This window comes from Lycium ferocissimum, chromosome 9 (genome assembly GCF_029784015.1).
Source record: "Lycium ferocissimum isolate CSIRO_LF1 chromosome 9, AGI_CSIRO_Lferr_CH_V1, whole genome shotgun sequence".
NCBI classification, from domain to species: Eukaryota; Viridiplantae; Streptophyta; class Magnoliopsida; order Solanales; family Solanaceae; genus Lycium; species Lycium ferocissimum.
The window spans coordinates 47,663,748-47,683,951 of NC_081350.1; the positions used below are offsets into that span (position 1 = coordinate 47,663,748).

Genomic DNA, 20,204 nt, shown 5'->3' on the forward strand with positions numbered 1-20,204 from the left:
GAACAAATGGCCAGATCTGTTTCCCTAACATTGGGTCTAGTTCCTTTTACGAAAAATGAAAAAGAAAAGTAAGGGAAATCTCCACAATATGCTCAACTCCTAGATGAAATGGTGTCATATCATCAACTAAAAGGACCTGAATTTTCTTCGGCGGTGTTACTCAAAATTCCCTTAAAAGGAATCTGTTTTTCCATGTAATTCGATGATCCTCGCCTTGTTTTTTTTGCGATAAACACAACTTTATGACCATGTTTAACTTTATCTTCTTCTAAAGCAACAACATGAAGCATATGGAGTTCAAATATGAAGAACTAGAACCTTAAACTTCTCGAGTTTGGAGATGGAGATGGAGATCGTAGTAGTGGTGGTGGTGGTGGTGCTAACGGCGGCGTTGGTGGTGGAGATGGAGGAGTTCCATGTTTAAACAAGTATTTTTAAGGGGAAACGAGCGAGGGCGGCGTTCGGAGGGTTCAGGCAAGGGAAGTAGATCTCACAGATCTGGGGGTAGGAGAGGGAAGTCAGGGAACGGAGAGAGAGAGAAAGAGAGGAGTGAGGGAGAAGATAGATTTGGGAGGTGAGAGAAAATCAATCTAAAAGAGAAACTTGTGAAATACAGGACACTAATTATGATGTGTAATTTAAAAAATATTTTAGCTATGAAAAATAAATAAAATAAAAGGTAGTTACTATTCATAAATAGGTTTTAGAGGTATGATGACAAATAAATTTTCCTATTTTATATGACACAATCAAATAATTGTAAAATCAAAGTGAAAAATTTCAAATAGAAAAAGTGAAAATAAATAAATTTTTATTCGAATTACTAATATTTTCTCAAAAATAAAAAACAAATAACATATACTCATATAATCCTATAAGTGGATTCAGGTAGGATAAAATGTACGCAGACCTTATCTTTATGTTTGTGAGATAGAGATCGGGGGCGAATTTATATACTTAATTTGAGTACGTGAACCCATGATCTCTCCGTAAAACTGGATATTTTATGTATATATTTTTTAAAATTGGTATAATATTATATGTTGGCTCTCATACTACAGAAGGCTACATGGTGCACTTAGTTAAAGGTTACCTAGAAAATTACGGATCAATTTTCACTTAATACATTATTTCCTTTTTCTTTTTTTTTTTTTTTTTGATCAAAGTGAAGTAAAAACGCTCTCATATTTGGAACATTCACTATATCACCAAAAAATAGACGCTATATTTGATAGAATGTTGATTTCAACGGACCCTCGGGCTCCAATAATGTAAAACCACAATGAAAAGTCAAATGGGTCATTCGCACGAATGCCCCTATTCGGGGGTGGTCTTTAATTTTTACCCCTCAAATTGTTGGTCTCTAATTTCTGCCCTTCGGTACTTAAAGTAAAAAAAAAAAGTGGCCGAAAATACCCCTGACATTTGGATCCTGGGTTCGAACCCCAACAGAGTTAAAATCAAATAAATCGCAAGGTATATGTTCATATGAAACTATCCTATTCGCGATGTAGTTACATAGAAACTATGCCGGACACGGCAAAAGTTTCTATAAAACTACATAGAACCTGTGCCTATATGCATAGTTGTGAAATTAAGGCAGAACTTCATTTTCACGAATCTTTGTTGGATAAAGCATAGGTTCTGAAACTACATAGAACCTATGCCTATAGGGCATGGTTGCGATAAACACAACTTAATGGCTAGTTTAACTTCATTTTCTTCTAACGCTCAACATAAGGCATAGGTTCTATATAACTTCGCCCGAATAATAGAAACATATGCTTTGCGAAATTATTTATTATTTTTGACTCTTCTAGGGATCGAACCCAGAATCTCTGATGCCAAAAGAATACTTTAGCCATAAATTTTCATTAATTGAAAAGTAGGGATAAGAGAGAGAGAGAGAGAGACGAAAGAGGAGTGAGGAGAGAAAATTAAAGACCAGTCCGTATGAAGGGGAATCCACGCAATTTTTTTTAGTCAAATGCGCACTCGGACGACTATGTTTTTACCGCTAGGAAGTGGAAACTTCTTGGCCGTCTAAAAAACAGCCACGTATACTACCTCTCTCACCGGCCATCGTGGTTGGCCACCTACTTTGCTAATGTGTCCGTCATTTAATTATTAGCACTAAGTACTATGATTTTATTGAGATTGTAGTCAACTTTAAATGATATGCAACGACTCCAATTAACCACTTGTTACTCCGATGATTCGGTCCATCAATAAAAAAAACTTAATAAATACTTAGAATAAATAAAAAGCTATATGTATATTCTTATTAAAGTAACTAGTCCTCCTACGCATGCCTTTTTTGCTTTTTTGTATTCTTCTCATTTCTAATTCTTAGTACTTGGTGATTTAATATTTTATAGCATAACCAGATGTTTAACTGAGATTTCGAGGCAAAAAATGTTTATAATACCTATAATAGAATAAAATAAAAGCTACGTATAGTCTTACTAAAGTATTTAGTCATACGCATGTCTTTCTGCCCTTTTGTACTGATCTCATTTTTAATTCCTAGTACTAGGTCATTTTAATATTTTATAACATATATATGAAGATGTTTAACTGAGGTTTTAAGGCAAAAAATGTTATAGTGTATCCTACTTTACCTTTGGCTAGGGCTGTTCGCGAAATTTGGTTAAAACCAAAACCTTTACGGAAAATTTCTATACCAAACCGAATAAAAAAAATCGACATTTGGTTTGGTTTGGTTTCTTAGGATTTGGTTTTAAATTTGAAAAAATACCGATAGTATTTGGTTTGGTTATGGTTATAGTAAAAAATAACCGAATAAATAACCGTATGACCAAATCCGATAATTATATACATAAAATTTATAATTATTTATATGTATAATATTAACTTTTCATAAATAATTAAAGATATTTTATACCTTTTAATTATTAATTTAATTTTTAATTATTACACTTATTTTTAAGGAGATTGTGTCTTAAAATAATATGCATCAACTCCAATCAACCAACTCTAATAAGTCGTATCATAAGGGTAAAAAGTAAAATAAATAAAAAGCTATATCTATATTCTTATTTACTAGTTCCTACGCATGCCTTTTTTGTTTTTTGTATTCTTCTCATTTAATTCTTAGTGGTACTGAGATTTAAAAAAGCTTCATAAGAAATTTGAAGAATGTAGAGAGAGAATATTTGAATTGTACCTATCATAAATAAAATAAAAGCTACGTATAGTCTTACAAAGTATTTAGTCAATAACGCATGTCCAAACCTTTGTACTGATTATTTTTAATTTAGTTATGGTTTTTTTAATATTTTAAACATATATATAAATTGGTTTGGTTATGGTTTAACTGAATAACCGGCAAAAAATGTTAACACCCCTACCTTTGGCTTTGGCGAAGATTAAGGATCAAAAAGGTCCTCTATCTTCAAACTTCAAAGCCTTCTAGTTTTGTTTATATACTTTCTCCGATTACTTTTGTTTGTTAGTTTTCATTCTGCATTTTCCTTAAAAAATATTTATTGTATTATTAATATTCTTATTAATGATATTTTAGAAATATAAATTTAACTAATGATATTTTAGAAATATAAATTTAATTACGAATAATTTAAATTGATTGATGTCATGATTACTTAATAATAAGAGTTAAATTTAAAAAAAAAATCTTTTTTATTTATTAACTAAACGGGAAATATGTTTTTAGTATACTTCGTAGTAAAAAGAGCGAAAAAAATATCATACTAATAATCGTAAATATCTGCTAAACCCCTTCATCCACCATAAAAAATATAGTTTTTTCAGGTATCTAGCAAAATTCAATCTTGACGTAGCGTCAAGAAGCTTATTTTATTCTTTTGATTTTTTTAATAATCTACCTTTTGTGTTCCATCGGTTAATTCTTGCTCCCAAAATCTCCTTTCATATCTCAATTTGATTACACGGTTGTTCATCAATTGCTCTGATTAGTGGCGGAGTAAAAATTTTATTAAAGAAATTTAAAAAATATTGTATAAAATTGTTTCTTTATATAACAGATATATATATATATATATATATATATATATAATATCTTTTTACTTATATACATATTACTATATTACAATTTTCAGGCGGGTGAGTTAGACTCAATTTCCTCATTAATGGTTGTTGAATTTGGATAGGTGTCAAGATCTTACTCTGATACCACTTATTATGATATCTAATACTTAACATGAGTTAAAGATAAAATGAAAATATTGAAGCATGAGGATGACAATATTAAAATGTATTATTTTTGTGAGTATAAATTGATAAGAAAGTGGTTATTATTTCTTGGTGTAACTCATACTGTGATCCATCACTATTTATCACTCAAGCATCAACTCATGTTCTACAGTATTATTATCCCACTATCGTATTATTTGATCTATGAAAGAATTCCAACGCCTATAATAGTGGTGTTTCTTTCTTGTATTGATATATGAGAAATGGGAGACATGGCTAACTGCTAAAATATAAATAATAATCTATTGTATGAAATAATAAAGACACACTACATGTAATGAAATTAGAATCTACACATTTTTTCGCAAGCATGAATATGAGACTTCTTTATGAGATATCACATTCACTTTTTCCAACATACTTTAAATTGTAATCATTTTTAGTAATAATAAATTATTATTGGTGAAAATACAACATTACAGTTGAAAATAAAAATTAAAATGAAGAAAAAATAAGTAATTGTTTTTCAAGCTACGAAGCGGATAACTCGCTTTCTTCAAGAAGATTCAAGTTCACTGTGGTAGAATATTCACCGATCCAACAGTAATACACTTAACTTGTCCTCTCAATGATACAACAGTCCCATAATGTCGTATGACTCAAACAAAATCTGGACAAGTTGTTGAGTCTAGAGCTCTACCAAAAAGAGCACCTTACTTCAACAAATAAAGCTCTCTCTTTCACTCAAGTAACCTCACTTTTTTCACAGACTACAATAATTTCCTACATTCTCATACATCAATATATGCAAGAAGAAACACCTATTTCCAGGAATAAGAATTCTTTCATAGATCAAATAACACGATAGTGAAATAATAAGATTGTAGAATATTTGTTGGTGGTTGAGTGGGTAATTAGTGATAGATCACTGTATTTCTCTCGTAAAGATACACATATTACTTTCCTTTTGTGAGATATCAACAATTTTTTTTTTTAATTCATTTGATTTTCTATTATAATTTTTATTCTTTATCACTCCTACCCTTAATTTATATTAGCATAACTTGTTGAATTTTCAAAATACACCTACACAAATGAAATATTCTTAAGGACAATAACATTTTCCACTCCTCAATTTAAATAAAATTTATGTGATTACTTTCTTAATTTTTCCAAGAAGGTATTCTCAAAAAAATTACAAGACATCACACTGAATTGAAAAAAAATGACAAGAAGAAGAAATACAAAAACTGAGAAAGATTAAGAAGGGGGATTTTTTTTTTTTTTTTTGAATTTTAATTAAGCTTCTCACCAGATAAATACTTATTAAGATCCGATATTTGCACCAAAATATGTCAAGCTATCATGGTTTATTAATTTAATGAAGTAAGAATATATATCAGTTAAATAAGACAAAGTACTTTTAAAAAAATATATATTACTTTTAAATCCTCAGAATAAAAGTAACAAAAATGGTTAAAAAATTATAGATGATCACAAGTTCGAATTTTTTTTGAATCTATCTTGTTAAAATATCTGGTTTCCTTCATTCATTGTAATTTATGACCACTTGAATAAAACTCGTATATCAAGTTTGATTTTTGCATACCCATTTTTCTTCTTCTTTAATTAGGCATTTGCACTCATACTCATGGGCGGAGTTAGAGTCTCGGTTACGGCCGAGTTCAACCGAATTCAATAATTTAAGTACAAATTTTGTTTGTCTTAAAAATTCATTGAATATATATATATATATATATATAACTCAATAAATTTAAAAGGTTAGAATCCAGAACAGAAATGCTTCAGATTATGAATCCACTTTTGCTGACACTATAATATATACATATGAACTGGTGGTATATTTATTTGTTTCAGCTCTTTTCTACTTTGGTTGTTGAAATTGTACTCATTATCTTCATCACTAGGAATTGTATCTTATCTTCATCACCTGCTAAGTGCTCTTTATTTGTCTTTGAGTTAACAATAATCAAAAGAATTGAAGTAGTTGTTGGGGGAAATTAAATATTTGCTTATCTGTTAACCTCACATCTGTAAATCTAACAACTACCAACAAGACTTAGGCAGATTATGTCTTGTACTACAGCACTTAATTGAAGCCTGAGCTGCTATTTTACTGTGACAAGATTGAAATTTTGTCTATTTCCATAACGATGGTGCCTAATCAGTTTGCGCACCTTGATAATAAATCTTCGTAGGTAATGCCCTTAATCTACCTTCAATCAGTTTATCAACCTAATGCTTTGCTTTATTTCCAGGGTTGTAAGTTTTTCAATCTTTATAGTAAAGTTCAATGCTAGAAAATTTTTCTTCTTCGCGGATTTAGTTGGTTTCGTTAGGAATTTATTTTGTATGAATATGCCCCTCTTCCGTAAGCCTTCCATCAATATCGAACACCTGCTGCTCTCTCTATTTCAATTTATGTTACACACTTTTATTTTTAATCCGTCTCAAAAAAAGGTCACCTTCTATAATGAGAAACAACTTAGGTATGAAATTCTTCTTTTACCCTTAATAAAATATTACTCCCTCCGGATAAAAAAAAAAGTCCAATTAGCTATTTGTACACCCCTTAAAAAAATACTAACTTCTAGATAAAAATAAGTAATTTGACTAAACTACCCCTAATTAAATAGGCATTGAGATTTGATCATATAACACTTAATAGGGGCAAATTTGAAAAAATAAGATTAATTCTTTCTTGATTTGATAAGTGGACACTTTTTTTGATAAAAAAAAAGCTAAGTGGACACTTTTTTTGATCTAGCAGGAGTAGTATTTAAGGTTTGTTTTAGACGATATATTTCAAAAGTTTCTTTTCCTTTTTAAATTTTATATCAAATTAAACAGTGCCATATAAATTAAAATCGGAAAATATTTATTATTAACACTGACGTTAAATAACTGTATCCATCGAAGTTCAAAATGCACATAACATAAATGCCCTGAAAGTTTTTCCATGTGATTAGTACAGCATCTACTTACTACAGGTTCAACGTGTCTACCTTGTATTGCACTCTTGCTTGCTTTTTTTCAAAAGGCAAATTGCAGTCAATGGCTGTTCCCTAATGCCAAAAAGTACCCTCTTTGTTTCATTTTGTGTTGGCTTTTTCTATTCCTTTCATTTTATTTTATTTGACACTAAATTATGACACATAATATTAGTACTATATATTTAGGGCCCCTTTGGCTATGAGAAGTTTTTACTTTTTTTCATAAAAGTTATTTCACAGTTTTTAGAAATCAATATTTGGTCATAAAAATTTTAAATACAATTAAAGTTATATTTGAAATTTAAAAAATAAATAAAACCTTATTTTCACTTTTTTACTTTCATATTCACTTTTTTACTTTCATATACATTCAAACCACCAAATATTCTTTGCAAAAACTATAATCAAATACAACTCCATCTTCAACTCCAACTCCAAATTTTAAATAAAGTCAAAACTATTAGATTTTCATGGCCAAACGCCTGCTTAATATCACGAACTTAAAAGTCTTTTAAGTGCAATATTATTAGATTTCTTGTTTAAGATCATAGTTTTTTGCGGTCTTGATTTTTTTTCTAAATTTCATACCGAATTAAATTATGTTAAATAAATTAAAATAGAGGAGTATATGTTAATAAAATAATATCTTTCTATATTTAGAAATTCTTAACTTAAAACTTTTTATTTACTCTTGATGACATACTTTTATAGTTATAAAAATGTCTTGATATGTTTAAAATTAGAAATTCTAATGATACTCTTGATATTGTTTTTTCAAAAAAAAATTTGTCATCCAAATACTATATATAAAATAGAATAGAGGAAGTATGATTAATTATATGTCCTAAACTACAAAAAAAAATATTTTCAAGGGATCATTTGTCACATACTAATTATGCAGGAACTATAACATGAATCATTTATGTGGTAAGATAGCTCGATGCACAAAGCATCTCTCATTTATGGAGGAAGGCTATACCCTAAGAGGTTAGTGTGTGTTTTTAAGCTTAATGCATATGTAGCCCCTAAACTTGCACCTTTTTTTATTTTGGCACCTCAACTAAGCGTTGTTTCTATTGACCCCCTGAACTCATCTTCAAGTATGTCTATCAAACACAATCCGATCTGACTTAAATAGCATTTTTCAAATAGTATATATGAACCCATTTCTTTGACTATCTAAGCACACTATTACAAAACTAGCCATCTGGTCAATGGACCATCTTAAACCCAAATTCCATATATTTTTCTTCATTTTCAAAAACTTCACACAAGATTGTCTTCTTAAACCCCATGTAACTTATATTACTAAATCAGTTACACCGCAACAAAATCTTTAGAATATTTTCAATTATTTGACTACCTCAATGCAACAAAACAATAACACCTATTAGAAATCAATTCAATCAATGATCAACCAAAAAACTGTGGCACATAAATTGGAAGTTGGTAATTAAGTAAGAAAATGACACTAATGAAACTAACTGGATATCTGCTGGCGCATACAAAAAATAATTCTATCGTATTGCAAAGTTTGCTATGTAAATCGGATTGTATTTGACTTAAAAATAAATTTAAAAATTTAATAGGAACAATACTTAATTAAGGTGTCAAAATAAAAAAAATAATCAAAAAAAGGTTTAAATACAGAGGGTGCATTAAGCCGTGCCTTTATGATGTTAAGTGGAAGGCCACCTACCACCTCTCACCAAACTTTTGGGACAAAACTCGAACCCTCTTCCACATAGGGGTACCTAAAATAAATGTCACAATCAATGAATTACATATTTGCATTCACTCAAAGTTCTTGTGGAATTGCACTTCAAGTCCCAAACATTATATTAATCCACTAAAAGAAACACCTGCACACTACTTATTCAGTCTTGTGGCAAAAAATAATATTTAAAAATAGAAAAAAAGGAATGCTCTATATATATATATGTATTCCTAAAAAGCAACCTGTCATACTCCTCTCTTTCTTCTTTCTCTTTTTTTTACTGAAAAATCTTTTCTTGTAACATGTGGAGATTCAACTGAGTCTTCGAGGCCAAAAATAAAAATAAAAATCAATTCCCAAATTTGCTTCGGCGTTAATTACGGGGTCTAAAAGGGTACTCTTTATATTATATTCTAAATCTGCTAACTTTTTTCATTCACCATAGAAAAAAATGCAAATTTTTCAAGTGCATAGCAAAACCTCATCTTGCCATGGCATCAAGAAACTTATATTAATCTCTTGTTTTGCTTGCTCAATCTACTTTCTATATCCATTCATTCTTGCCTCAAAAACTAACCTTATTGATCACAGCTCAATTTCATCACATGACCAATTTGAATTATCATCATCACCTACCACAACTCTTCAACATGTTGTTTTTGGAATTGCATCTAATTCTAAATCATGGCCAACGAGAAAAGAATATGTTAAGCTATGGTGGAAGCCAAATGAAATGAGGGGTTGTGTGTTTCTTGAAAAATTGCCTAATAGTACTACTACTACAAATGATTCAAATTTTCTTCCTCCAATTTGTATTTCTGAGGACATTTCAAGATTCCCATATACAAATAGAGGTGGAAATCCATCAGCAATTAGAGTGGCACGTGTCGTCTCAGAGACAGTTGCACTTAATCTTAATCATTCAGATGTCAAGTGGTTTGTTTTTGGAGATGATGACACTATTTTTTTCCAAGAAAATTTGGTCAAGACATTGTCTAAATATGACAATGGGTTTTGGTATTACATTGGATCAAATTCAGAAAGTTATATACAAAACAAGTTTTTCTCATATGGAATGGCTTTTGGTGGTGCTGGTTTTGCTATAAGTTATCCACTGGCTAAAGTTGTGGCTAGAGTTTTAGATTCATGTATAGAGAGATATCCATATCTTTATGGAAGCGATGGCAGAATTCATGCTTGTTTGACAGAGCTTGGTGTTACATTAACACATGAGCCAGGCTTCCATCAGGTTCCATTTTCATTTAACTTTAATTTCTCTCATTTTTCTTTCTTCTACTTGGGTTTTAGAGGTGACGGGGAAGTGTCGGAGTAACCGTGAAGTTGTTTCCGTGTGGCCTATAGGTCAGGTCTGAGACGTGAAATCCGTCACTAATATTTGAATCAGAGTAGGTTGCCTACCTGCTCTTCCCGAAATCCTGCGTGAGCTCGGAATGCTTTATGCATAAGACTGATTTTTCTTGTTTGGGTTTTAGAATTAATTGCATCATATAGTCAACTAGTCACTCAACTTTACCTAACATAATACTAATAATAATAGAATTAATTTTTTTTGGCAAATTAAAGTAAATGCACTTTACCTATTATAACAATAAAATTACACGATTATTTCTTTGATGCATTAAAGTAACTAAACTATGTGTGAACTGTTCAGAAAATACAAAAAAGTGGTCCAATTTCTGGTACAGAGAAAATGTCAGAAAATAAAACAATTGAATGTAAATTTTGGCTAGAGATCTAAGAGAGATCCAAAAGAAAAGAAGAAGAAGAAGAAACTAACAATTACCTCATTCTGAAAATTTATAACCTTATTGTCATTTGTAGTTCCTAAGCAATTCACACGTATTTAGTTACTTTAACGTGACAAGAAATAATCTTGTGACTTTATTATAATGGTGAGTAGAGGTCAGTTAATTCCGTGTGACTAAAATTAGTTCTGACTTTATTGTTATAATGTTAACCTTTGGTTTTAGGCTATGGTAAATCTAGAATTTTTGTGGATGGCTAAGGGGAATTTTACACTAATTTTCTTGTTTCTGTTGAAATTGAATCGACCAGATGGATTTTAATGGAAATGCATTTGGATTATTGGCTGCACATCCAACTAAACCATTGGTATCTCTACATCACATGGATAAATTTGACCCAATTTTCCCTAACCTGTCAAGAATGAAAGCCCTACAACATTTGTACCATGCTGCAAATTTTGATCCACACAGAATTTTGCAGCAAACAGTATGCTACGATCGTCGATTTTCGTGGACAGTTTCAGTGTCATGGGGATATGTTGTACAAATTTTTGAGCACAATCTGCATTTGACTGATGCTCAGCGTGTACAAGAGAGTTATTTGCCCTGGAAAAATAATGCTTATGGTACACTCTATCAGTTTAATACAAGGAAATTTGGGTCTGATCCATGTAAAAGGCAACTTGTTTATTTCTTGGATGAAGTTTCTATGGGGGTTGATGGAATTAGGACCATCTACAAGAAGAAAACATCTGAGAGTTGCACATTCAGCAATAATTCACCAAGAAAATTAGAAGAAATTAGAGTGTTTTCACGCAAGTTGGAGCTTGACAGTAAGCAGGTACTTTCCTTTCTAGTTTGTTTAAAAAGGAATGCATCTATATTTAGTAAGTTTTTAATTTCAACATTCGCACTTTTCCATTGTTGACACTCCTTTATAAAGAATGACATGACATGTTTAAGACAACAAGATTCAAAACGGTACTTTTGGTATGTTATACATACCTTTATTTAAGATTATAAGATTCAAAAATCTTATTTATATTTTTAAACTTCGTGACTAGTCAAATTTAGACACGAAATGAAACAGAAAAGTAATTTTTCTCTAGCTTTTGAATCAATTTAAGTCGATCTATTCTTGCCCTATAATTAGTTTGAATCAGGAATTCTAATAAAAGGATAAAAAAAAATTACAAGTATGTCACACCTGCTACATAAAACAAATCTTGAACCACCTTTACCATTACATTTGAAGCCTCCCATAAGTTAAAAGGAATCAAAATTTATATATACATAAAATTTATTTTGTTACCCCTATTTGCAAAGCATACTTTTTCGACGAAGGGGATTCAGTTGAACCCCCTTCGGATTAGGACTCATATATCTTTAAATTATTTTAACATGTTGTTTGATGCCATCTGCAGTTGCTAGCACCAAGAAGGCATTGCTGTGATATATTACCTTCTACATCTGATAAAGTGATGGAAATAGGGATAAGAGAATGCAGAGAGGATGAACTTATTTACATGCACAAGTAGAGATTTTGTTTGAATTTTAGTCGAGGGTAAATTGGTGATGAAAGAGAGCTTTGAGCAGAAAATTTCAATTCCTTTGCTTGTGACAAAATTTAGCTGCAGAAGATACATTGGAAATGTTGGGGCAGGTCAATGGGGAATGCTTAGTTTTCGGAAGTGTTACTGTACATGTGTTTACTCAGTTTAGTGCGTACTTTACTAAAGCAATTTAGAGAGCTACTAGACAGATTTTTCATTGATTAACTGCAGGCCTTGTAACTTGTGATGAGTTGATCAAGAAAAATCTCAAATTTGACTAGAAATCACTCAAGATTTTCTTAGCAGGCTTTTGGACATGCGATTTGAAATCACGGGATGAAATATATGCATTTGACATGTATTTTATCTCGTGGTTTTAAATAAAAAATTTGATCCATAAATTTATATTTTGTAAAAAATATATTTATAAATTGATAAATATCTTTAATAATTACTCTTACCTATCATTTATCAATCGTATTAGTTTTCACTAATTTTTATTTATGTCTATCAATTACTATTCATGTTAAATTTTCATTTTTATTGATTTAAAGTTTAATCAAATTGGTGTTATATTTTTTAAATAGGTTTTTTAGTTGTGTATTAATTTTGTTATGAATTATGACTTGCTCATTTGATAAGATTGTATAAGAATTGAAAATGTTTTGATAGTTTTCATAATTTGTGAAATTTTTATATTTATAAGAGAAAATATAACTTAAGATATTTAAATTGCATGTTCAAACATGATTTCAAATCATGTTCAAACGGCTTTTTAGTATAACTAATTTTTACATCATTTGTACTATTTTAATATGTTATAGCAAGTTTCTGCTTTATTTTTTCAAGTTATTAGTCATACTTATTATTGAAAATTACCTTTAATTATCTTTTAAGTTATCTGATCATTTAATTAAACTATCAGTGGTCTTTTGGTAGTTAGCTAAAATTATTTTGAGATTATAATTTCGGGATTAATTTATCTCATTTTTTGGGGATTATTTTATTCCATCCGAAAGATAAAATAATCCTGTGATAAGTGGGGATAAGGTGGGATATTCCACCCTTAGGATAAGGCTTTATTTTGTATCATGTTTGGTAGGAGGTATCAATTTATTTCAGAATAAATTTGAATAAATTTATACCTCTTACTAAACACGGTACAAAAAATTAGTGTTAGGATATTTCAATTTATACCATGCACTAACGACCCCTCAGAGTTTATAATAATTATACATGAAAGTTAAACAATCAGAGTTTAGATGAAACTAACCTGATCATTTAGTTAAACAATCGGAGCTTAGAACAATTTTTCATGAAACTTCCTCTGTACGGTATGTGTTACAGTTCAAGCTCATGGCACATATTGTCCGTTTTAGCCCAACAAATTTTAGATATTTGTCTCTTGATTACGCCATTATTGAGCCCAAAAATGCGTTCACCATATGAACTTTTGTTGTTTCTTATCATTTTTTTTCAGATATTTGTCCACTTCTTTCTTGGTTACGTCATTATTGAGCCCAAAAATTTTTAACGCAAAACTTCACGAATTCACCATATGAATTTTTGTTATTTAATTATCATTTTTTTTTAATCCACGTAGAGACACTTTCTTCTCTTATTTTAATGTGAAATTCACTTAAAATATCATGTAATTTTTTTTTTAGAAAAAGCAAAAGTATTAGCCTAAAATCTTGTCAGTCAGTCTCTTTGATACGTCCTCGTCAGCCCACCTCCGTATAATTTAACCAGTATATATAGAGACTATTTATTCACATGTATGTGTTGCTCTGAAGTGGGAATTTCTAGCTGTCCCACCTAGGACTGGCCTTCGTGTTTGGCCACCTACTTTAGCTAATGTGTCCATAGTCAATTAGCAGTAATTAATTACCAGAATTTTCCTGAAATTATAGTCAACTTTCACATCATATTTATTGACTCTAATTAACCACTTGTCCTCCTCTGATTTAGTCAATAAAAAAATCTAAAAAGTACTAGAATAATGAAAACATATGTATTCTTAAAGTAACTAATTCTCCTCATCTATTTTATTAATTCCTGTACTAAGTAATAATTTAACATGTGGATATGTAACAGAGTTTTCAAAGGCAAAAAATGTTAAAATATGTCCTACTTTAATTTGTCTTTGGCGAAAATTGCGGGTCTAAAAAGTATCTAAGCCTGTCAGCATTGTTGTAATATTTCTTTTCTAGTAGACATAAACGACAAGAGGTTTACGAACACCGCAATTTATAATTGTACTGACATCAGTGTCAGGTGTACCATAAACTTGGCCAAATCTCATTGGTCATTGAATTTCGGTGGCTTTTTGAGAAACACTTGTACAGTAAGTTGTACTGTACTTGTGTTTCACCAAAGCACCTCTGCACGCACAAAATTTCCAATTTCCACACTCACAAATTTCCTTCATTTGCCACGTAAAATGTATACTTTAACTAACTACTTTTTTATTTTATACGGACATATATTATAATCCCTCTATTTCAATTTGTTTGAATCTAATTTTTTAATTTGTGTCAAAATGAATGACCTCTTTTCTAATTTAGAAATAAATTCACTTTATGAATGATTTACAGCCACACAAATTTTCAAGGCTTATTTTGAACCACAAGTTTCAAAAGTCTTCCCTCTTTCTTAAATGTCATGCCCAACAACAGTGCTCATATAAATTGAAACAGAGAGTAAGATCAATATTTATTCTCTTTTCATATATACGCGTATGCACTTCAATTTTAATTCTCCGACATATTTATTTTCCCTGTGCTTATTCACTTTTAACTTTTCAAGTTCTTTAAGAATTAATAAATGAAGTACTTCTTCCGTCCCATATTATTTCGCCACACTACTATACTACTTTTTTATCCCACGTGGACGTATGTCATAATACCGAATATTTATTCTCTTCTCATGTATACATATATGCACTTCAATTTTAATTTTTCGACACATATTTATTTCTTCCGTACACTTTTACTTATTCACTTTTAATTTTTCACGTTCTTTAAGAATTAATAAATGAAGTACTCCCTTTATCCCATATTATTTGGTCACATTACTAAAAATATATATCCAAATCACTTATTCATTTATAAAATCAAGATAAAATTAATCAAATCTTTCCCATACCCTTTCCATCCCATATTACTTAGCTTCATTACTAAAAATATATGTCCAAACTACTTGTTCATTTATAAAATCAAGATAAAATTAATTAAATCTTTCTCATCTTACCCTTAGTAATAAATGTTCTTAAAAATAGTCAATTTTGATTAGAATGTATTTATTGAAGAGAGATAGGGGTAAGCTAGTAAAATACATATATGATTTCTTAAGGGGCATACAAAAGGAAAAGTGGCAAGTAATATGGGACGGAAGGAGTATATATTTTACCATAATATTCATATTTATTAGTGTAAGTCTCAATAGCTTTGAAAAATGATTTGAAAATGAGTAATTAATGTGAAGGGTAAAATTAATAATAAGAACAAAAATTTCATTATATTGATATGTTAATGTGGACAACAAAAGTGAACGGAGGGAGTGACTTTTATCCTCGTTTTCCTTCTTAGTCAATACTTTAAACGTGAAGAGGGGGCGAATAATAGCAATGCAAATTTGTATCAAAAGTTATATAAATTGTACACTCTAACCAACTATTTTTTAATCCCACTTGGATATATGTCATAGTACTGAGTATTTAGAGCCTGTTTGGATGGGCTTAAAAAAAGGCAAAGATATAATTTCAGCTTATAAGCTGCTTTTTTAAGCTAAGCCAAACGGGACAACTTATTTTTTTGGGCTTATTTTAAGCACAAAATGGCTTATAAGCTGGCCTGCCAAACACTCAAAAAAAGCTAAAAACAGCTTATAAGCTAAGCCAAACGGATTCTCTTCTCATAATAACACATATGCACTTCAATTTTAATTCTCCTACACATATTTATTTCCTCCGTGTACTTTTGCTTGTCCACTTTTGACTTTTCACGTTCTCTAAGAATTAATAAATGAAGTATATATATTTTATCATAATATCCATATTTATTGGTGTATAGTCTCAATAGCCTTAGAAAATGATTTGATAATAAGTAATTAATGTGAATGGTAAAATAAGAAGAAAAAAAAATTCTTTCTTTTGATATGTTAGCGTGGACAAGTAAAAGTGAAGGGAGGGAGTGGCTTTTATCCCTGTTTTTCTTCTTTATCAATACTTTACTTATTTTACTCTCCTTTGCATTCTTTGATATTGTTTCTTTACATTTATAAAATGATTACTTTATATTTTCATTTCGGCATAAATTTGGTGATTTACGATATAACATATATCTTTCTAATTTTGATTCCTTTGTAACAATTCTTTTTATCTATAATTGTTAATATAAAAAATTATAATATATTTTTTAATTAATTTAATAAAAACAAATGTTTCCTGCAAATGCTTCAAATGGTCTCCTGTTTCCAGGGACTTAACCAGCATATCATCTATATAAACTTCCATCGTATTTCCTATTTGTTTTTCGAACATGCAATTAACTACACGTTGATATGTTGCTCCAAAGATTCTTTAAACCAAATGGCATAACATTATTGCAATAAGTATCATATTTGGTAATAAACAACGTTTTCTCCTGATCCTCCGGGTTAATCTTTATTTGGTTTTACCCAGAGTAAGCATCGAGAAAACTTAACATCTCATCTCCTATCGTTGCATCAATCATTAGATCAATGTAAGGCAGAGGAAAAGATTCCTTCGGATAAGCTTTATTCAAATCTTTAAAATCTATGCACATTCTAAACTTGTTACCCTTTTTAGGCACTACTACCACATTTGCAAACCAATCAGGATATTCTACCTCGCGGATTGAACCGTTACCTCTTCCTTCACAAACCAGTTCTTGACCTCTGAAATAGGCCTCCACTTTTGCTTCACCGGTGGAAAGCTTGGGTCCAAACTCAATTTGTGAGTAGTAACATCCGATGGAATACAAGTCATGTCTACATGGGACCAGGCAAAATAATGTGCATTAGCTAAATTCAATTAATTTAATCCTGAGCTCCGTAGTCAATTCTGTGCCCAGGTATACCTTTCTCTCTGGCCAATGAACAAACAAAACCACTTGTTCGAGCTCTTCTATGGTTGACTTCGTAGCATCCAAATCATCTGGAACTACAAAAAATCTTGGAAGCTGATACAGATCTTCTTCTAGAGCAATATCTTCCCTTCCAGTTTCAAATTTCTCTGGCTCACCGCTCCAGCTTCCTCCCTACTATCATCCAATTTCTCCGAAATTATTCCCTCCAGCTTCTGTAATTGCTATTCGTCCCATACTTCTACCACCTTTGTCTCTTCCTTATTTTTCGAGGTTTCCTTAACTGTATACATTTCTTTGGTCGCTGGTTGGTCTCCCCGAATCTGCTTAATTCCCTTCGGAGTCGGAAACTTCAAAGATCATGTGCAAGGTTGACGGTACAACCCTCATATCATGTATCCAAGGCCTACCAAGCAATGCATTGTATCTCATCACTCCATCAATGATGTTAAACTTGGTCTGTCGAATTGTTCCGGCCGCATTAACTGGTAAGATGATCTCTCCCTTTTGTTGTTTCACTTGCCATATTGAATCCATTCAGGACCCAGATTGATGGAAAAATCTCATCTAACAAGTCCATCTGCTCTATTACCCTTCATTGGATTATATTGGCAGAGCTACCTGGATCAATTAAAATACGTTTAACTATACAATCATGAATATTAATAGAAATTACCAACGCGATAATGTGCGGTCGAGGAATATCCTCAGCATCTTTGTGGCTGAACGTGATTGCCTCATCTTGTAAATAGTCTCTAGATCTTTTCTCTCAATTCAAGGACACCTTCATCTTATTAGAAGTCGTGATGGTCGTTTCTGCAACGTCATTGTCACACCCTAATTTCCGTTAGGGCGTGATGGGCACCCGACCCTTACCTAGGGCCGAGCGAACCCGCTGACTCTCGTGGCACTCATAATCATATTGGGCCCTCATAGCATAACATAAGTACATAATGAAAGCTTTTCAGAAACAAACTTGCTTTTCATCTTTTTCAAATCAAGTAAGACCTGTAATCGTATAAAACCCGTAAAATAATGCATCACAATACATCGTCTTATGGAGCCGCTTACAAAATTGACATACTACATACACGACACTGTCTGCAAAGTCTCTAACATGGAACATGAAACCATATCATAATGCTCTGACTCGGCAGCACTCCGGAGAAAATGGAGCTCGCCAATCCCGCTGGAACATCTTCTGCTAATATCTTCAACTCATCCGGGTGTACCGCGCGGCATGAAACGCGGCGAAGAAAGGGGGTCGACGGAATATGTACCGAGTATGTAAAGCATGAAATATAGTAAGCGGGATCATATCGAAGTAAAGAGTACGTAAAATCATAAGACTTGCCTTCGAAAACATATATCATGCATGTCAATGTTATAAAATCATCGTAGAAACATATAGCGTGTCCCGCCTTTCAGCGAGGGACTCGGTGAGTAAAATCATAATATACATATATAAAGTGTACATATAACGTGCCCCGCCCTCTAATGAGGGACGCGTAAATATATATATATATATATATATATATATATATATATATATATATATATATATATATATATATACCGACCCTCAGTGAGGGGACGCGGTGAATAACGTGTCTCGGCCCGCTAGCAAGGGGACTCGGTATGCCATCCCGGCCACCATCCCCATTATCACATCATCATATATATATATATAACATGCCCCGCCCTCTAGTGAGAGACGCGGTGAATAATGCAACGGAGTCGCGCACGAATACATGCCTTGCCCGGACGCAAGGACATATTGAGGTGGCACGAGCAGAGTAGTGAGAAACCAAATGCAATTAAAACAACTCAAAGACTCAATGAAGTAGTCTAAACGGAATGTCATTTGAAAGTCGACAATAGTTATATCAAATATCTTTCGGACGTTATTCGGAAACATAGCATACATCATAAACGTATTAACAAAACCATAAGGACCATAGTCATATTCAAACCATAGGGATCATAGTCTTACGCCAACCCAATCCGAGTCCGCCTCGGAAAGTTACAAACATTATTCACTTTAGAACTTTCTACGAACGAATCGAAGCGATCCGAGCCCTTATGTGAAAGTTACAGACGTTCGTAGTTTCGGAATCGATTAGGAACAAAACTCTTTTGGAAAACAAAACTTTTATGCAACTTTTGAAATTTAGTCATGTGAAAAACATAAAGACCATAATTTGACTACATTAAGAATACGAATATCAAGAAACAAATAAGGACCATAAACATGCTCGGACCGCAAGAATAGAGTTACCTCGGGATGCGTGTCATAACTTACTTTTCAACTACGACATGCCAAAAGAAAGAAAGAATGGGCTTTACATACCTTGTTCGCTTCCTAAGCTAATCCGAACTTACGTCTCGGCTTCTCAAAGTCTACAACAACATCATTAGGCATCGAACATTAGTCATAAGCATCGAAGAATCCAATTCTAAGTTAGCACTTGATCTACAGTAAATTTGGGCAAAGATTTCCCCTATAAATACGACATCCCCGAGAATTCAACTCGGCCAAATCTTCAACAACAATACCAACAACCATATAAACAACATCAATAATTAATTCAAAACGCATTCTAGCATTAATAACTCCTTTCTACATAATTCGACGACATTCTTTTATATTCATTTCAACTATATATATTCAAACCAACATCGACGGTTACATGTTCAAGCACCAATCCGAAACCATTCACACAAGATTCAAGAGCGCTTTAAACAATCCGCAAAATATTCAAAACAATTCAAACAATGTACTACTCCACCGAAACTTTCCAAACTTGGCAAGAGCAACACAATGCATTCTTTTCTTCCAAATTCATAAGCTA

General features: G+C 31.6%; 2 protein-coding genes across 2 annotated transcripts; one reads left to right on the top strand and one right to left on the bottom strand.

Moving 5' to 3' along the window:
- Positions 1 to 9,114: 9,114 nt before the first annotated feature.
- Positions 9,115 to 12,528, top strand: LOC132031134 (uncharacterized). Its single transcript, XM_059421002.1, has 3 exons — positions 9,115 to 10,174; positions 11,002 to 11,532; positions 12,116 to 12,528. Exons 1-3 carry the CDS (start codon positions 9,377 to 9,379, stop codon positions 12,227 to 12,229), a joined length of 1,443 nt encoding a protein of 480 aa, XP_059276985.1. The 5' UTR covers positions 9,115 to 9,376; the 3' UTR covers positions 12,230 to 12,528.
- A 4,392-nt stretch (positions 12,529 to 16,920) lies between these two features.
- LOC132031990 (uncharacterized) lies at positions 16,921 to 17,889 on the bottom strand. Its single transcript, XM_059421826.1, has 3 exons — positions 17,704 to 17,889; positions 17,372 to 17,526; positions 16,921 to 17,257 (listed from the first exon to the last, which is right to left on the bottom strand). The coding sequence occupies exons 1-3, from the start codon at positions 17,887 to 17,889 to the stop codon at positions 16,921 to 16,923; spliced, it is 678 nt and encodes a 225-aa protein (XP_059277809.1).
- Positions 17,890 to 20,204: the final 2,315 nt, after the last annotated feature.